Here is a 15988-nt window from a genome sequence, read left to right as displayed (position 1 = left end):
AAAAGGCAGTAAGCCTGCGGACTGGGTGCATTTTAAATTGAGGCTAAACTGGCAAGAAACACAAAAACGTGCTCAATGAGCTTCTGTGTATGTTTTTAAAACCAAAAGAGGAAAAGACCACAAAAGGGAAATATGGGTTCCTTACATATCAGACAGGAAGATTTTATGATAACCAAGGATAGGGAAATTGAACAAATACTTTATTCAGGTAAGAAACAGCGTACCTTCCCAGGAAAACTAGGGAACAAAGAGTCCAATGTAAAGAAGGCAGTAACAGAAACTTAGAATTGGTTTAAAAGAAAACTATCAATTCCCACTCCTCTGGTCTACATTCCAGAGTTTTAAGTAGTGGCTATTGGAAATAGCGGCTACTTTTGTTATCACCTTCCAGAACTTCGTAAATTCTGGATTAATTCTTACTGATTGGACAACAGGAAATATGATTCTACTGTTTTAGGCAAAAGGGTGAGGATGGTTCCCCTAACTTGGAGGGCACAGTCTTAAAATATGTGATAGGCCATTGGGACCAAAATGAGGAAGGATTTCTTCGCTGTGGTGAAACTTTAAAATTCTCTACTCCAGGTGGCTGTAGAATTTCAGGCATCGATTACAGGTTTCCCCCGCCATCCAAAGGTAGAGCGTTCCTATGAAACGGTTTGTAAGCCGGAATGTCGTAAAGTGAAGAAGCAATTAACGTTTATTAATATGGGAAAAATTTGTGAGCGTTCGATGACCCAAAAAATAACCTACCAAATCATGCCAAGTAACACATAAAACCTAAAATAACAGTAACATATAGTAGAAGCAGGAATGATATGATAAATACACAGCCTATATAAAGTAGAAATTCTTTTCTACAATCATTGCTGCGCTGTCCACTGTACCGAAAATCTCACGCAAGTGCTCTCGGCAGAAACACTCGGCGCAAGTGCTCTCGGCAGAAACACTCGGCGCAAGTGCTCTCGGCAGAAACACTCGGCGCAAGTGCTCTCGGCAGAAACACTCTCTCCAGTAACCTTTAAGCTATGAAGCTGCCAAATCATACCAAATAACACATAAAAATACACAGCCTATATAAAGTAGAAATAATGTATGTATAGTGTAGTACCACTTACCAGAATCGGAAAGACAGCGAGCACACTGATGATGGTGTTTTGGCTGAGACATCGGGAGTTGGGGTGATGGGACACTGAGGTGTCATCTCATTGTCGTCTGTTTCCATCAGGGCAGGCAGGTCATCTTCTATGTCTGCCTGCCTTGATGTCGAAGGTCGAGGTTCGTCGTCTGCTGTGGCTGATGTGGAAGGTTTGAAAAACGACAATATGCTTGACTACTTAGCCTCGTGCATTTTTCTATCATACAGTTCTTTGTAAGCACTCAAACCATCCTGCAAATATGCCCTAAACCTATGTACCCTTTCAAAATTAAAGTCGTACTTTGCAATCATTGTTGTCAGTTGCAGCGAAAATCTCACGCAGTTGCTTCACGTTCAGTTCCTGGACGACTTCACTTTCGGTCTGTTTGCTACTGCATTCGGTTTCGATTGTTATCCTTTCCTCTTTCAATTGCATCAGCTCTTCATCTATCAGTTCTTGGTCATGGGATGCCAAAACCTCTTTAACATCATCTTCGTCAACTTCCACAAGCCAAACTCACTTTGTCCTTCCTTCGTTCGCCACGATCAAAACACTTAATTACGTCTAGTTTTACGCTAAGTGTAACACCCTTACGAGCTGTTTTAGGCTTTTCCGATACCTTAGAATTCATCTTGCTAACGGATGCTCAAAATAAATTGACATGAAGCACAAATGCTCACAGGCACGTGTTTAAGCATTGCTGGCTAGAATGCCGTCCCAGGGAAGGAGCTTGGCTGCTCGGGGTGCGCGCTGCCTTTTTTCATAATAGTGAAAACACCTTCTGTTAGCGAAAACAGGTAACTAATGTAGGTCTTTTGCAACAGCGAGGTGTTGTAAAGCGAACGTTCAAAAAGTGGGGGACACCTGTACACACAAACTAAGGCGGATGTGTTTGAGTATTAGAGGAATTGAGGGATGCAGGAATAATGGGGGAAACAGTGTTGAGTTGGAAGACCAGCTATGATCTTTTTGAATAGACTGCTGCTGCTCTTTTTTTTGTTTAAGACTGGTGCATTTGTGTGACCTGTAAGTATTAAAACTAATTAGCTGAGAATGTTTGAAAGATGTGTCCTAAACCATGAAACTTAAGACAGTGGAATAATATTGAATAGTGGGCTGTTGTTTGTGATGCTGAACTCTTGTACCTTGCCCAAGTTGTTCATCAGGTATGCATCTATGGTATGTGACAACTGGTTTCCATCAAAGTTCACTGGGCTACAGTTAGGATCAAGTAATTTAGTGTTACAATTCCTCATTCAGTTTTGCTGTGGAGCCCATTTGATGCCCCAGTGAAAATTGGTTGTGTTTGAATCCAGGAATTTCCCAATCTGCATAGACCCATGACTGAAAATGGAATGTTTGAAGCTGGGCTTTAGTTTAATATTTAGTTTAAGACATTGAGTAATGCAGTACATATTTTGTAAGTATTGTATGAATTCATGAACTTTAATTCTGTCAAGAATGCTGCCAACTAAGCTAACCTCCATGGCATTTAGAACGTGAATTATGATTTTTGAATTGGGATGTTAGCCCTAAACCGCTGTTCCAACATTAGTGGATGCTGAAAGTCCCTTGGCACCATTCGGAGCTTCGTACTGTGGCCAACATTCCATCACTGCGTAACGCCATCCAAGTAGATTAATTGTTCGTGTATCTTATTTCCCAATTGTTGCAATTTTTATTCTGTGGCTAACCTAATTATAATTCTGGTATTCAAAGAGTAAATTGCTGTCATTGAACCTCCTGGATCATGCAGAGATGTTACATGAGTTTAGGATAGATGGTCATTTTAAGATCTGGGATGGGGGGAAGGTGGTTTCAAGCCAAATTTAAGTTATACTTATTTCTGTTCAGGCATGCTGTCACACCAGCTCAAACAACACATTATTGATGGGGAGAAAACAATCATACAGAACCCCACAGATCAGCAAAAGTAAGTTTTATTACTTTTTATTATAAATGAAGGAATGTACCCGTAAGAAAATGCTTGAGAAGTTGATCGTCAAGGTGACATTGTCTTAAATGGTGTCTGCTTTGTCAATAGCACTTGGTTGTGGAAGGTTGCTCATGGATAGCAGGGCTAATGTTTTAATTGGTGTTGTGCACTGGCAGACAAAAAGAATGCTTGGGATTTGCCAGCAAGCGTATGGATGAAAATTGAAACAATAAAATCACGCAATCATAGAATCATTTGGCACAGAAATGGTCCACACCAACTGTTATACTGTCTGTGGTATTCCCACTTAACACATTACGCCTGTATCCTTCCATGACTTGACAAGATTCAATACTGCTCAGGGATGTGTTGAATCCTGCCTTACTTTACCGTATAAATAATTTCGGGCTGTTTGACCAGAACTTACTGAATATAGTAGCCGGTGAATGTTAAAAGAATTAAATACAAACTCATTTTAACAGTGTGGCACTGAGTGTGTGATGTATTTGCCAAGTGAGTTTTTCTAGGTAATGGATTGGCTTGAAATTATTCCCAAGATTGAATGCGATGCATAGAAGCAGGTCATGTAACCATCTGAGTCTATGCTATGTCAAACTGTGGGATTACTCTGTATATATTCTAGAACTGTATTTTAATCCTGACAACATTCTTTTAAAGTTACACTTTAACTTTTCTATTGTATTTATTTCATTTCTGTTAGTTTGGTGTCCAAAACCAAAAGCTAGAATGGTCATGTACAAATTCAAGATCATGTCTGCTGCCGTTTAGGTACAAAACCAAAGAATGCTGTGTACCTTCTGTTCTTTACTCCATTTAAAATGTTAACCTGAAAGGTTCACTCCACCCCACCCCCCCATCAATCTAGTAGTGATGTGCATTGATTCCAATCAATTCTAGATTTTCAAGTTCTTCCATCACTGATAGTCTAACTGTTTGTTTTCTTGTAAAGGAAAGATCATGAAAAGACAGCATTTGAAGTACATGAAGTTTACGCTGTTGATGTATTAATCAGCACTGGAGAAGGCAAGGTGAGGAGTTGGTACATAACAGGTCATGAGTTTGTTTCCATTTGGGTTAGAATGAAATGTCTGTTCAAACGAGTATACCCTTAGCTGTCTGGCATCCAAAAGCTTTGGGGTGGAGCTGGGGTGGTGGGGAGAGAAGGGGCGGCAGGAGTGGAGTTCAGGTTGCATTGGTAACCTGAGAATCAAGAATTGGTAACAAACATTACTGTACATCAAACAGTAGTATTGTGTGCATAAACCTTTAAGTTGCTGAAATTGCCTTTTCCAATAAAGTACAATAAAATACAGCAAATATAAAATGAATGATTGTACTTTTCATCATGTGAAAAGTCAAATCTTCAATGAGGATATTGCTCTCAGCCTATAAGTGTACACTGCCCTTGTGTATAATGTAAATTAAGTGACTTCAAGCTTATTTTTGCACAACAAAAAACTGTTTGAACTTATTTTCGTAGAAGTGTAACAATCTTAAATATGCTTTGCATAGCTCTTTATGCCTGAACTGGGCTAAGCCACCACTTTATTCTTAATGTCAAAAAGACAGTCTGTGAATGTTAAGCAATTTTATAAAATTGCTTAATATTCTTAGAGTTATTTTGGCAGTTGCATCAGCATTGTGGATGCATAAATATAGATAACCATTAGCTTACTTTCATTGGAATTATGAAAGTATTCCCAATCTATGGCTGGGAAAATGACCTTGCAAACCTTCCTGAAACGCTGATATGTACTGGTAAGTTTTCGCTCCCAATTTAATTGTGTGAAGAGCAATGATGTGTACATAAGTCCACCACGGAGTATAATCTGAGGTCTATTCATACATTTGGACATAATATTGCAGAAATAAACTGTGAAATCTAGTTATGATATGTTTTGTAAGCTTTATCTTAGGAAATATGCAGACGTAAATCTGAAGTACTTCTGTTAATGTAATGAATATTCTGGCATTTATAGGAGGAGTGTGGGCAGCTTGAATCCAGTTTTGCAATACTCTACAGTGCTTAAATTTAAATTTTCTTGTCCTTTTAAAAAAAAATTCAGAACTGGTATGAGATTAGCTGAATAGTTAACTCCATAAAAGCCTCATTGTTTCCCTGACGTAATGCTTTTTGATAATGTTACGAGATTAATATTGCTCAAACAGTTTTATTCATATTTTATACCTACCTTATACCACTAATATTTGATCGATATTCTTGCTTTTAGATCAATTTACAGCAGACACATTCTTAAAGATCTTGGCATATACTACATTTTCTTGTACGTGCTACTTTGCAAATAATCTAGTGATCTAGAAACTTACTGCAGCAGTCTTATTTTCCCCAAATGTCTTTTTTATTGCAAGAGGTGTTTATTTGCCATAACAGCTTTGAACAACTTAACCAGCAATTTATGTAAGTTCTGTGACCAGAACTTCCCAGGTGGCCTTTATTTAAAGAGAAGAGAAATTGTAGGATGCACCTAAAAATTGTGTTTTCTTTTTATTTGTTTGTTTTCCAACAATGGGAAGGAAGAGGCAGATTTAAAATAGCTGGGAGGTGGAATGAAGTTCAGTGGATTTGAACTGTTAACATGCTTATGAACGTGCACATGTATAAACACAAACTCCTTAACTCTGGTATGTCTTTAGGCAAAGGATGCTGGTCAGAGAACAACTGTGTATAAGAGGGACCCAACACAACAATATGGTTTGAAAATGAAGACTTCTCGTGCCTTTTTTAGTGAGGTTGAAAGGAGGTTTGATGCCATGCCCTTCACTCTGAGGTAGGCCTGATATTAAGGATGTAGCTGCTAAGGTTTGCAATTGCAGATTCTTTAGGATGCTGGTAAAGCTAAAACTTCTTTTCAAAGGGCATTTGAGGACGAGAAAAAAGCCAAGATGGGAGTTATGGAGTGCGCAAAGCATGAACTTCTACAGCCATTCAGTGTACTATATGAGAAGGAAGGTAAGACCCTCTGTGAGAACTATAAGTCATCCCCAGGTTATGATAGGGTTCTGTTCCTGTGAACAGTTCGCAAGTCAGAAATGAGGTTGCGAACCAAGATGCCTGCAGCAACTTGCAAATCCATCCCACCTATCCCCCAGACACTTATCCTTCTGTATGTGCTGTATGCAATTTGGGCTTTTGTAAGCTGGAGAGCGCCAGTAAAACATTGAATGATTTAATTGTGGAAGTTTGCTTCCCTCATTTATTAAGTGGTGTTTTGGTATGGCCCGTTGCAATAAGAGGCCATTTTACTCCTTGTTAACCGTGTGTTGGATAAGATTCTGTGGCTGCTTGGCAGTTGCAAGTGTCATGTATAGATGGTTATTTACATGCTGATCTTAACCCACTAGTAAATGTGTTGGTTCACTGCTGATTACACCACTGTGAAACCTGGCTCTTAAACACTTCCTAGCAGGGGTCTGGGCTGTCGTGACAACCCACAGCTCTAGGTTTGACAATATCCTGTGCTTTGACTAAACTTAAATTTCATTCTCAAGTGGCACATTTGAAACTCAATGATCTCAACAGCTTTGATAGTGTTGTAATTTTGGTTAAAATATACTGGGTACATTTAACGTGTGCATTGAGTTTGGATGTTCTGATACCTGAAATGGTGGTGTCATTTCTTGATATCTAAATTTGAAGTTGTGCTTTACTTGATGTCTGTTCTTTGTGCTTCCTCAGGAGAGTTTGTGGCTCAGTTTAAGTTCACAGTTCTGCTTATGCCAAATGGTCCAATGAGAATCACCAGTGGAACATTTGAAACTGAACTTTACAAATCTGAATTGGACATTAAGGATCCTGACCTAAAGGCAAGTGATACAACCAGACCTCTATTTTTCCTTAAATCAAAGGCAGAATTCAAAATAATATAAAACTTTACAAAGTGATATATCAGCTTTGAAAGTGTTTTTAAACCCTTTCTGTTTATAATGTTTTTGTTCTCCAGTTCCATCAGGAAATGCTTAGGGCTTTCATGAACTTGCATGACTGTCTTGATTTGCTACCTTTTTCAAATATCAACTGGAGTGACTTCCTACCTCCTGAAATGAGTATTGTGTTTTTTTAAAAAAAAAATCATCCTTGGTGTATTATTGATGGATCTGTGTTTTAAATGCAAGCCTAATTGGAATACAGTGAATTCGGGTTAATTGGGACACATCGGGACCAGTATATTTTGGCCCAATTGGCTGCCCCAATTAGCTGAAGTTTCATGGAAATAGTTATAAAGGTTTTTTAAAAAAAAGCAAACTACTGTTTTTAACTGAGTAGCAAATTATGTATTTAAATTAAACATAGACAAATTAGAACATTACCAATGCTACTTCAGTACTATAGAACTGTATTAGTTCCTAATAATTATCGACAGAGGAACTCATCCAGTATACGCTGCTGTGTATAGGGTGTCCAGGGAAGGATAGTATCTCTGGTGAAGGGGCTTGTCATGTCCATTCTCAGACTGCTCACTCAGCTTTGGTCCCCACCCCAGCTCTCACCTGTGGCTCCAAGTAGCTGTTAGCATGCGATAGCAATCACACTCTGGGACATCACTTCGACAGGCGGGCTAAATCAGGTGAGGCTAGCTGGTGGGCACATGACTGACGCTAGTTAGAAACCGTTTTGCCAACAGTCTCCTGTCCCAATTAAGCAGCATAGTGTCCCAAATAAACAAAGGGAACCCCAGCTGTTTTTTTGATTTGTGTTTGTTCTTTAAGAGAGTTGTCCCAAATAAGCGGCTGCCCTGATTAATCAATGGATCAATTAACTGGAATCTACTATAGCTGATACCTTGAAACAGAAGTGGCTTATTTTCTTTCCCCATATATACTGTTTGACCTGGGTATTCCCAGCAATTTATTTTATCCTAACATATCCAGTTTTAAACAGACACTGGAAATTCTGCCAAATATTACAGTACTGTACAAAAGTCTTGGGCACCCTAGATTTTTTGTATATGTGACAATAATAAACCAATACCAATTCACAAAATCAAGTGGTTAACAGGAGCCCAATAACTTCATGATTATCAGTAATAGATACCCAAAATTCCAGTTTGAGACAAACCCCAGTTCTATCAGAAATAGGCTTAGTTTTTGATTTTGAAAAGACAGTTGTGAGATGGGAACATGCTATGATTGTTAGTGGACTAATATCCGTGAAAGCACATTAGTTCAATGATGTTCTTCAAGAAAAGAAACCTGTATCTGTTCTGTCCTTTATATCACTCCAAAGCTTTGGAAATCAACCACATTGCTAAATGCATCCAAATGAAAAGGCACAGCAAATTATCCAAGGGGTGATTTGGGATGATCAATAAATGCCACACTAGCCACATCCTGTTGAAATGCATAAAGGTAACTTTATCTTTCCCTTATTCTCTAACGTCCATCAATTCCATTGTGATTCCTCTACCAGTCACTTGCATGTGGTCACAGGGAAAATAGCCAAACACAACTTGCTGCAATAATACTTTAGTACTATACTTAAAATAATTCTTGATGTACAAGGAGGCAAGTCTTTTGTTTTTTCTACCTCTGTTACTTGCATTAAAATTAGTCTTTTTAAATACCAATTTAGGCCTTACTTCAAAGTTCTGTTAGCCGAAGGAATCAGAAGAGGAGGAAGAAGAAGAAGGTGGTAAGTAGCATGTTTTTAGAGCTCATTGATAATGCATCTGCTTTCACTTCAGTTCCTGTAAGTGGATTTTGTTCTTGATATTCTCGAAGCTGTAAACTCTCATTAATCTCCCCTTGTAGAATGTTGTAATTTTGCCAATTTCTGGGGAGGGAAAAATACTAAATGGCAGTTTGATTGCCAGAGTAAATGTAGTATTGACTGCACATACATTTCAGATAAATGGAGCTTGCTGTGTTCAATCAGGCTACATAATTCAATATATTTCTATAAGCACATTGGAATAAAAATTTCAACAACTATCCCCAATACAGTAATACAAAAATTATGTTGCAGTCTAACATGGTTCTTAACAGATTGAAAGTCATGATTCGAAATACTCCATGTGACTAGTGTATCCACCCATGGTTCTATTGGATTACTCAGGTCAGCTAATCCTCCTTTCTAAAAAAAAAAATGCATAAGTACAGTGTGGAAAGTGGTCATTTTTTTTTAAAAAAAAGCCTTTCTGTGCCAGAAACGAAGTTTTCCCACCAATTAATAAGACAACTGCATTCAAATGAACAGTATTTTTGAATAGGTATAATAAATAACACCACAGGACTGAAGACTACTTCAAAAACAAAACTTAAAAAATATTTGTGTGTGGGTTAAAGTGTCTCCAATGTTTGTTTTTGCCATGCTTAGAGACTTTTGTTTCCCCTGGTCAGTAGCATAATTAATGGGCCTCAAGATTTGAGTTCCCCGTCTCCCAAAGCTGTGGTGGGAAACGCATGTATTGGTGAAGCAATAATTTAATACACTTGTATGTCTCTCATCTCCAGGCTTCCCAGTGTGGACTCTCTGCCACCACTGGCAGCACCAATGAGGAAAATGAGACTGGAGACTGACCTCTGGTAACCATAGCCCCAGAACTGACCTGACCTTCCTTTGACATACTGTCTGTACCTGATGGCGAGATCCATCCCCCAGTGCTGTTAGTGTACAGCTTGTGGGACCCTTTTCACCAGCTCCTATATTCTTACATTGAGGGAGGACCACAGGACTCGCATTTATGACTGCAGACTACTTCCAAAACAAAATAAAAAAAACAAAAAAAACTTTGTGCTATTTGTATGGTTTTATATTTTCTATTCAAGCGAGAGCATATGGCAGAGAGTAATTGGTATTGGATACTGAAAGGTAGCTGTTTAACTCTAACGCCAACCCTCTTTTTTTTTGGCAATAGTTTCCCTTGGGTGTTTTGTGTAGTCATCCAACTTGTTGGCTATTACTGCTTATTGAGACAGCATAATAGTCATCAAATGCTGTTGGGTCAGAACTTGGGGTGGGTGGAATGCAGCCAGGGGTGGTGAAGGGAGGTGGAGTATCTTGGGTTAAAACATTTTAAAACTGTATAGCTTATTAGAAGTCAGTTTCCACCTTTTTTTGTATCCAGTTTTATGAAATATTGCCAATTTCCCAGTTTACTTATTGTGGTTCTAAATAAATGCTGCATGTGTTGATGGTCTTTTCTCCAGTAGAGTTTTCTGTAGACTCGAAACAGCTCAGGATGAACTGAAAACATGCATTTCAAAGCTATTATTAATTATCCCATGTAATTCAGAAGGATTCGGCAATTTCTGGGAAACTGGAAATTTTTAGAAAATTAGCGCTGCATTTAATTGTGACCCTCTGTGAATGATGGGCCAAATAACTATTGCAACAGACCAGTTTGGAGACCATGTACATTGTTTCTGTACTGTGAAATGGCTGCCTCTTTCTCTTATTTCATATTTTTGAGGAAGAGGGAATTACATTTTACAGACCTGATTTGCAGGATTGGAAGTGTACTTGTGAGCACAGGCTGGATTGATGCAGATTTGTATTATATAATAAATTGTGTGGTTCTGTCTGATTTTAGTGTCTTTAACGATTGGCTGGTATTCTGTTCCCGGTTGCAGACGCTGCCCCAACCTTTTTATTTAAGAAAACAGAAAAATAGCGTGCAGCATGTATACCAAACTGGAATAAGAACTCTTGTTGTGTTAGCCCTTGCCATCAATGACTTCTCTGTGTTTGTGCGAGATAGGAGCTCAGTGTAATACCATGATTTGTTTTGGGTCACTGTGGGGATTAAATAAATAAGTGAATATTACTTCTGTACTTGGTTTGTCTTGCTTCATGTTCCCTACCACTTGCTGCAATGCCTTCCTGTCATTAAAGCACTCTTAGTGTAATATGGTTCTGGTTGTACTAGATGAATCCCATCATGTTTGCATGCCCCAATATCTCCCCCCCCCCCCCAGAATGTTGATTATAATGGTTCCTGTGAGATTGCATCACACTACTACTACTACTACCACCACCACCACAGTGTGCACGACCTTCACAAGCAACAATGCTTCCTTGTTCATCTCTTGCCCTGGTACTCACTTTGGAGCAGCTGCTGGGAGTAACCTGGCACTGTTAATGCAATATGGCAGGCACTTTTAAATCATTTGAATTAAAAGAAAAAAAACTCAATTGAAGATACTTTTATGAAGAGTTTCTTGTGCTAAATCCAAAGGGATCTTGGAGGTGCTTTAATGCAGAGTTGAGATATTGCTGCTGGACATAATTAGTCTTGCAACTTATTTTCTATATAGAAATTTCTTTTAACCTTGTCTTTTGCTAGTGATTTTAAATTTTAGGACATTTTTCACTGATCTCTTCACTCAGTAGAACTTCCTCTGTGCTCTTGTTTATTGAAGCTTTCACTATCCTTTTCTACTTGTGTAGTGGAAATAAACCTAGTATCAAAAGTTTCTCGAGAATGTGAGTTCACCAAGCATGTCCTTTGCTATACTTGGGACTACTGCACAGCACCAAATGGATGCTTATCAAGCTAGTTGCTTCAAACCAAAAACTCTGTTAAACACAGCTTGTTTTTAACAGAAACGCGAGAAAATCTGCAGATGCTGGAGGAACTCAGCAGGTCAGACAACGTCTATGGAAAAGAGTAAACTGTCGATGTTTCGGGCCGAGACCCTTCATCGGAACTGGTGTGAAGGGTCGGCTCGAAATGTCGACTGTTTACATTTTTCCATAGATGCTGCCTGAGCTCCTCCAGCATTTTGTGTGTGTTGCCTTGTTTTTAAACAGGTCTACTTGGGCTGAATCAAACCAAACTTCTAAATGCTTAGTAATTGAATTCTGTTGAAATTGATCCACAAGTTCTGGGTTGGACTTGGTGGTTTCTGGTTCATTTTACTTATTGCTGATGAGTGATGTTGCTGCTAGCCTGTGAAGCTGATCTTTATAGTGATTCCATGCACATGTACAATTCATGTTGTTGGGCAAATGCTATGTTTGCAAATATTTCCCTTCAGAAAAGTTCCCAACAAAGAGTTCAAATAAAAATTTGAAGTTGGAGATTTTCACTGAAGATGGTGCCTGCCCATTCATACCGCAAGTTACTGTAGTCTCTAGCCATATATAAAAAAAACTAGAGAGGCCCCTGCTCACAGTCTTGCATGCCCTTGAATCCACATGCAGAACTGATGCACTTTTTGCAAGTGAACTGTGCACTCTGTATAATAGCTTCATGGACTTAATTGCTGAGGTTAACTGAAAACAAGCAGTTATTGGAATAATTTGTTTTTCAGGATCTCTCCTGTCATCACCATTGTGTGCTGACTGTGAACATCCCACTGTTCTATCACAGCATCACTCGAAAGAAGGTTAACAAGTCCCAATATAAAAATTGAATTAAATATGAATTTCGGTCATACTTCTACTTGAGCTTTTCTTTACCACTCACTTTGTGCAAAAATATTAGATTATTTAAAAAAAAGACTGACCCTACCTGGCAACCCCCTACTCCTCAATCCCTGTGCTTTTTGTATGGCACATTAAGTTTTAATTAATTTACAGCATGTGGTTGTTGATGGCAAGGCCATGATATCTCCTTTCTCCTCATTGCACACGAGATAAAGGGTTGATTCTCAAATTTCCCATAGTTATACACACACACACACACACACACACACACACACACACACAGAGTATATATTGCTGTTTGACTTTGTATCTGCAGTGTCAGACAGTGAGTTCCAAATTCCACCCATTGCAGATTTTCAAAACAAAATGTTCCCCCTCATTACTTCTGCTAATAGTTTGAAAATCAGTGGCCTCTGGTAATTGGCCCTTCAGTATTAAGTTACTCTATTCTTGTACTGTAAGTGGATAAGTCCATCAAGTTTATGGTTTAGGTCTCTTAAAGATCTGACAATTACAGATTCTGGTATTTATTGGTTTTAGTGAAAATACAAACACCCTTGGCATAATGCCTTGTTGTATTATTGACATAGAGGATCATATTAGAGATTGGCCAGAGGTGAGAGACTGCTTTTCCTCTGTTCACACAACTGCACAAGATTCCTTTCTGTTTGTGAACTAGGTTTAAACCTTTTAAAAAAGAACAAATTCATCCTTGCATGGGCTGAGCAGTTCTGTTCCCTTTCCTTTATAACATTGCAAGTTGACTTGCAATATCATGTTTTCAAAATAATGAAATGTCAAGATGCTGCTTTGCAATGAAATTGGTCACGAATTGACACCCAGCCTAGAAGTAGCCCAGAAACAGCATCAAGTTATGTTGGAGGTACATTTGAAAGAAGGAAGTGTGATGGAACAGTTTTGGGAAGGAATTGTAAAATGTACAGGATGCTGAAATGACAGAAGGTTATGGCAAATCAACAGTTTAATGTTAATTGCACAATTTTGTGCTCAGACCACAGTGTTGTATCAAAAGGTATATTTCAAAGCTTGCTGGTGATACGAAATGAAACAGGGTTCTGATTATGAGGAAAGATGTGGCTTCAAGGAGATGTAGGTAAATTGAGTGGGTGAGAGCATGGATTATGTGTGGGGGGGGCACAGTTTCGTGGTCATCCACTTCACAAAACAAGAACAGAATCAATTAGTTTTTAAAAAAGATTTGGATAGTTTATGTTTTTTTTGCAATTCACTGAAGGTCAACGTAGGTGCAGCGAGTAAGAGCAAATGGTGTAAAAGGATTTAATTACACAACTAAGAAAGTCTTGTGGCTATTGTGTGGGGCCTTGGTGAGACCATGTTTCAAGAATTGTATATGTTTTAGTCTCGTTCCCTAAGAAATGTGTTTGCCAGAGTGGGAGGTCAGTGTAGGTTAGCTAACTAGATCCAGGAATGGTGGCTCTGCCACGAGGGGAGATTGGCAACTGGCATTCTCAAGAGTGCAGAATAATGAGAAGCAATCTCATCCAAACTTCATTTTAAAAAAAAACTTGAAGGGCTAAATAAGGGAGGATGTTTCCCCTGGCTGAGGAGTCTTGGGCCAGGGACACAGTTTGAAGATAAAGGGTGAAAGCATTTAACACAAAGGCGAGGAAGCATTTCTTCATTCGGAAGGTGGAGAGTCTGGAACTTTGTACCCAGAGAGCTGGGGAGGTTCAGTTGTTACGCTCATTCAAATAAAATTGAGGGTTATGAGGATTGTGTAAGAAAATAGTGCTGAGTTAGAAAATTAACTGTGATCTTAATGGTGGAGCAGGCTTGAACATAGCAAGCCTATTTCTCTTTCTTGCAATCTGGTACTGGTATAATTTATTACTCCAGCAGTAGGGGCATGCACGGCAATTTAAATTCATTGCTTTTGGAGGACACATTATCATGCCATATGCATGCATTTTCCATTTTATTTCAGACTTACTATATGTTACTGTCTGATTTTGATTTTATTTTATTCCATTGTAGTATTCATTGAGCTTGGGTCTGTGTTCCTTCCACCCTAGTGACTACAGACAGACATGGGCACAGGCAGAGGGGCAGATAAGCATAAACACACCATTGAATTATTCATGACTGACGTCAGTGGTACATATTTTTTTGTATGGATCAGAGTGACAGTCCAAGTTTGTTCTACAGATCACTCCCATTTCATTTAACCACATAACCAGACCTTGATATTTTTAGTCATGTACATGGAGACACAAATCCTAAACTTCAGGAACAGCCGAATTTCTGTTGAAATTGTTATCAAACATGCTAATAGTAGTTCTCTTCTTCAAAATGCAAAATTGTGTTTGTGTTTGACAAGAACAGATTAGAAATTGTTCATAGAATCTTGCAGTCCTGGAGCCACCAGCAGTCCAGGATTTTGAACTTACCATCATCTCATCACAAGTATTTATATAACTACCGAGGAATTAAACTTCCCTTTGCAAAGTATATTACATGGACTGGCCCTGTTTACTTTTGTTTTAAAAATTGTTTTCTTTCCTGTCCTCCCCTCTAAATTGTATTTAGGCACTTGTGTCTATGTTTATTCTTTATTAAACATCCTATTCAAGATTGGTTTAACTTCCTTTCATTGGGGAGAGGGGAAAAGCAAATGATAATGTGAAACTTGCAGATGTTGAAAATTAAAATAAAAATGGAAAATTTTGGAAAAACTCAGCAGGCCAGGTAATATCTGCGAAAGGAGAAACTGTTAATGTTTCAGATCAAAATCCAGATGATTCTGTACATGAAGTTTAAAAATTCTTAACTAAAATACTAATATTTCTTGGTATTTACTTAATATTACTTGCATTTACAGATAAAGGCTCCAGTTTTTAAGTTTATTTGCAGTGATGAAGTAGGAAAAAATGGTTTGCATGTTTAGTAATTCTGAAGATGAATGTGTGTTTGAGTTCTGAAAGAAAAGGTTAAATTAAAGCATACCTTACCTTGGAGCCTGTTAAGTACTATTCACATGAACCCTGAATGCCGGGGATTTGTTTGCTTTGGGTGTGGAGGTAAAAAAAAGAACTTCCTCTGGTTCGGGTCAGATCAGGCTGGCGGGCAGACTTGCCCATCATGTTGCTGCCAGCTTAGGGCAGTAATGAAGGTCCTCCATCTGTCGTGGAGACTCAGGTGTAGGAGTAATCTTCACTGGTGTTTCTGTAACAATTTTTGTTTTACAGGGCTGTTGGCCCTGAGCTGAACTCCCAAACCTGGAGGACCAGTGGACCACTATTAGTCTGGCTTCTACCCTTTGACCTATTTGGCATGGGTGACCCTACCAAGAGCCAAAGCATAAAGGCCTGACTCCGGCCAACATAGCTCTCCAAGTCATTGAGGCACACAAGCCTCCAAACCCTACAACGAGGTTGTGGTCCTCTTGGAGGAGATTGGGCTGGGCTGAATCTTTATAAGTAAACCAAAGGCTGAGGAGTAAGTTGGATACAAGGATGTAGGGGTGTT

General features: G+C 38.7%; 1 protein-coding gene across 1 annotated transcript in view; it reads left to right on the top strand.

The window, feature by feature from the left end:
- The window catches only part of pa2g4a (proliferation-associated 2G4, a), a 30446-nt gene extending 19569 nt beyond the window's left edge, over positions 1 to 10877 (top strand). The window contains exons 7-13 of the mRNA XM_072249868.1: positions 2991 to 3069; positions 4043 to 4121; positions 5749 to 5882; positions 5970 to 6064; positions 6791 to 6918; positions 8684 to 8743; positions 9565 to 10877. Coding sequence (XP_072105969.1) covers positions 2991 to 3069; positions 4043 to 4121; positions 5749 to 5882; positions 5970 to 6064; positions 6791 to 6918; positions 8684 to 8743; positions 9565 to 9630 — 641 coding nt within the window. The 3' untranslated portion in view covers positions 9631 to 10877. The remainder of the gene's footprint in view (positions 1 to 2990; positions 3070 to 4042; positions 4122 to 5748; positions 5883 to 5969; positions 6065 to 6790; positions 6919 to 8683; positions 8744 to 9564) is intronic.
- The last annotated feature ends 5111 nt before the right edge of the window (positions 10878 to 15988 follow it).

This window comes from Mobula birostris, chromosome X (genome assembly GCF_030028105.1).
Source record: "Mobula birostris isolate sMobBir1 chromosome X, sMobBir1.hap1, whole genome shotgun sequence".
Lineage (NCBI taxonomy): Eukaryota > Metazoa > Chordata > Chondrichthyes > Myliobatiformes > Myliobatidae > Mobula > Mobula birostris.
This window is presented reverse-complemented; position numbering and strand designations above follow the sequence as displayed.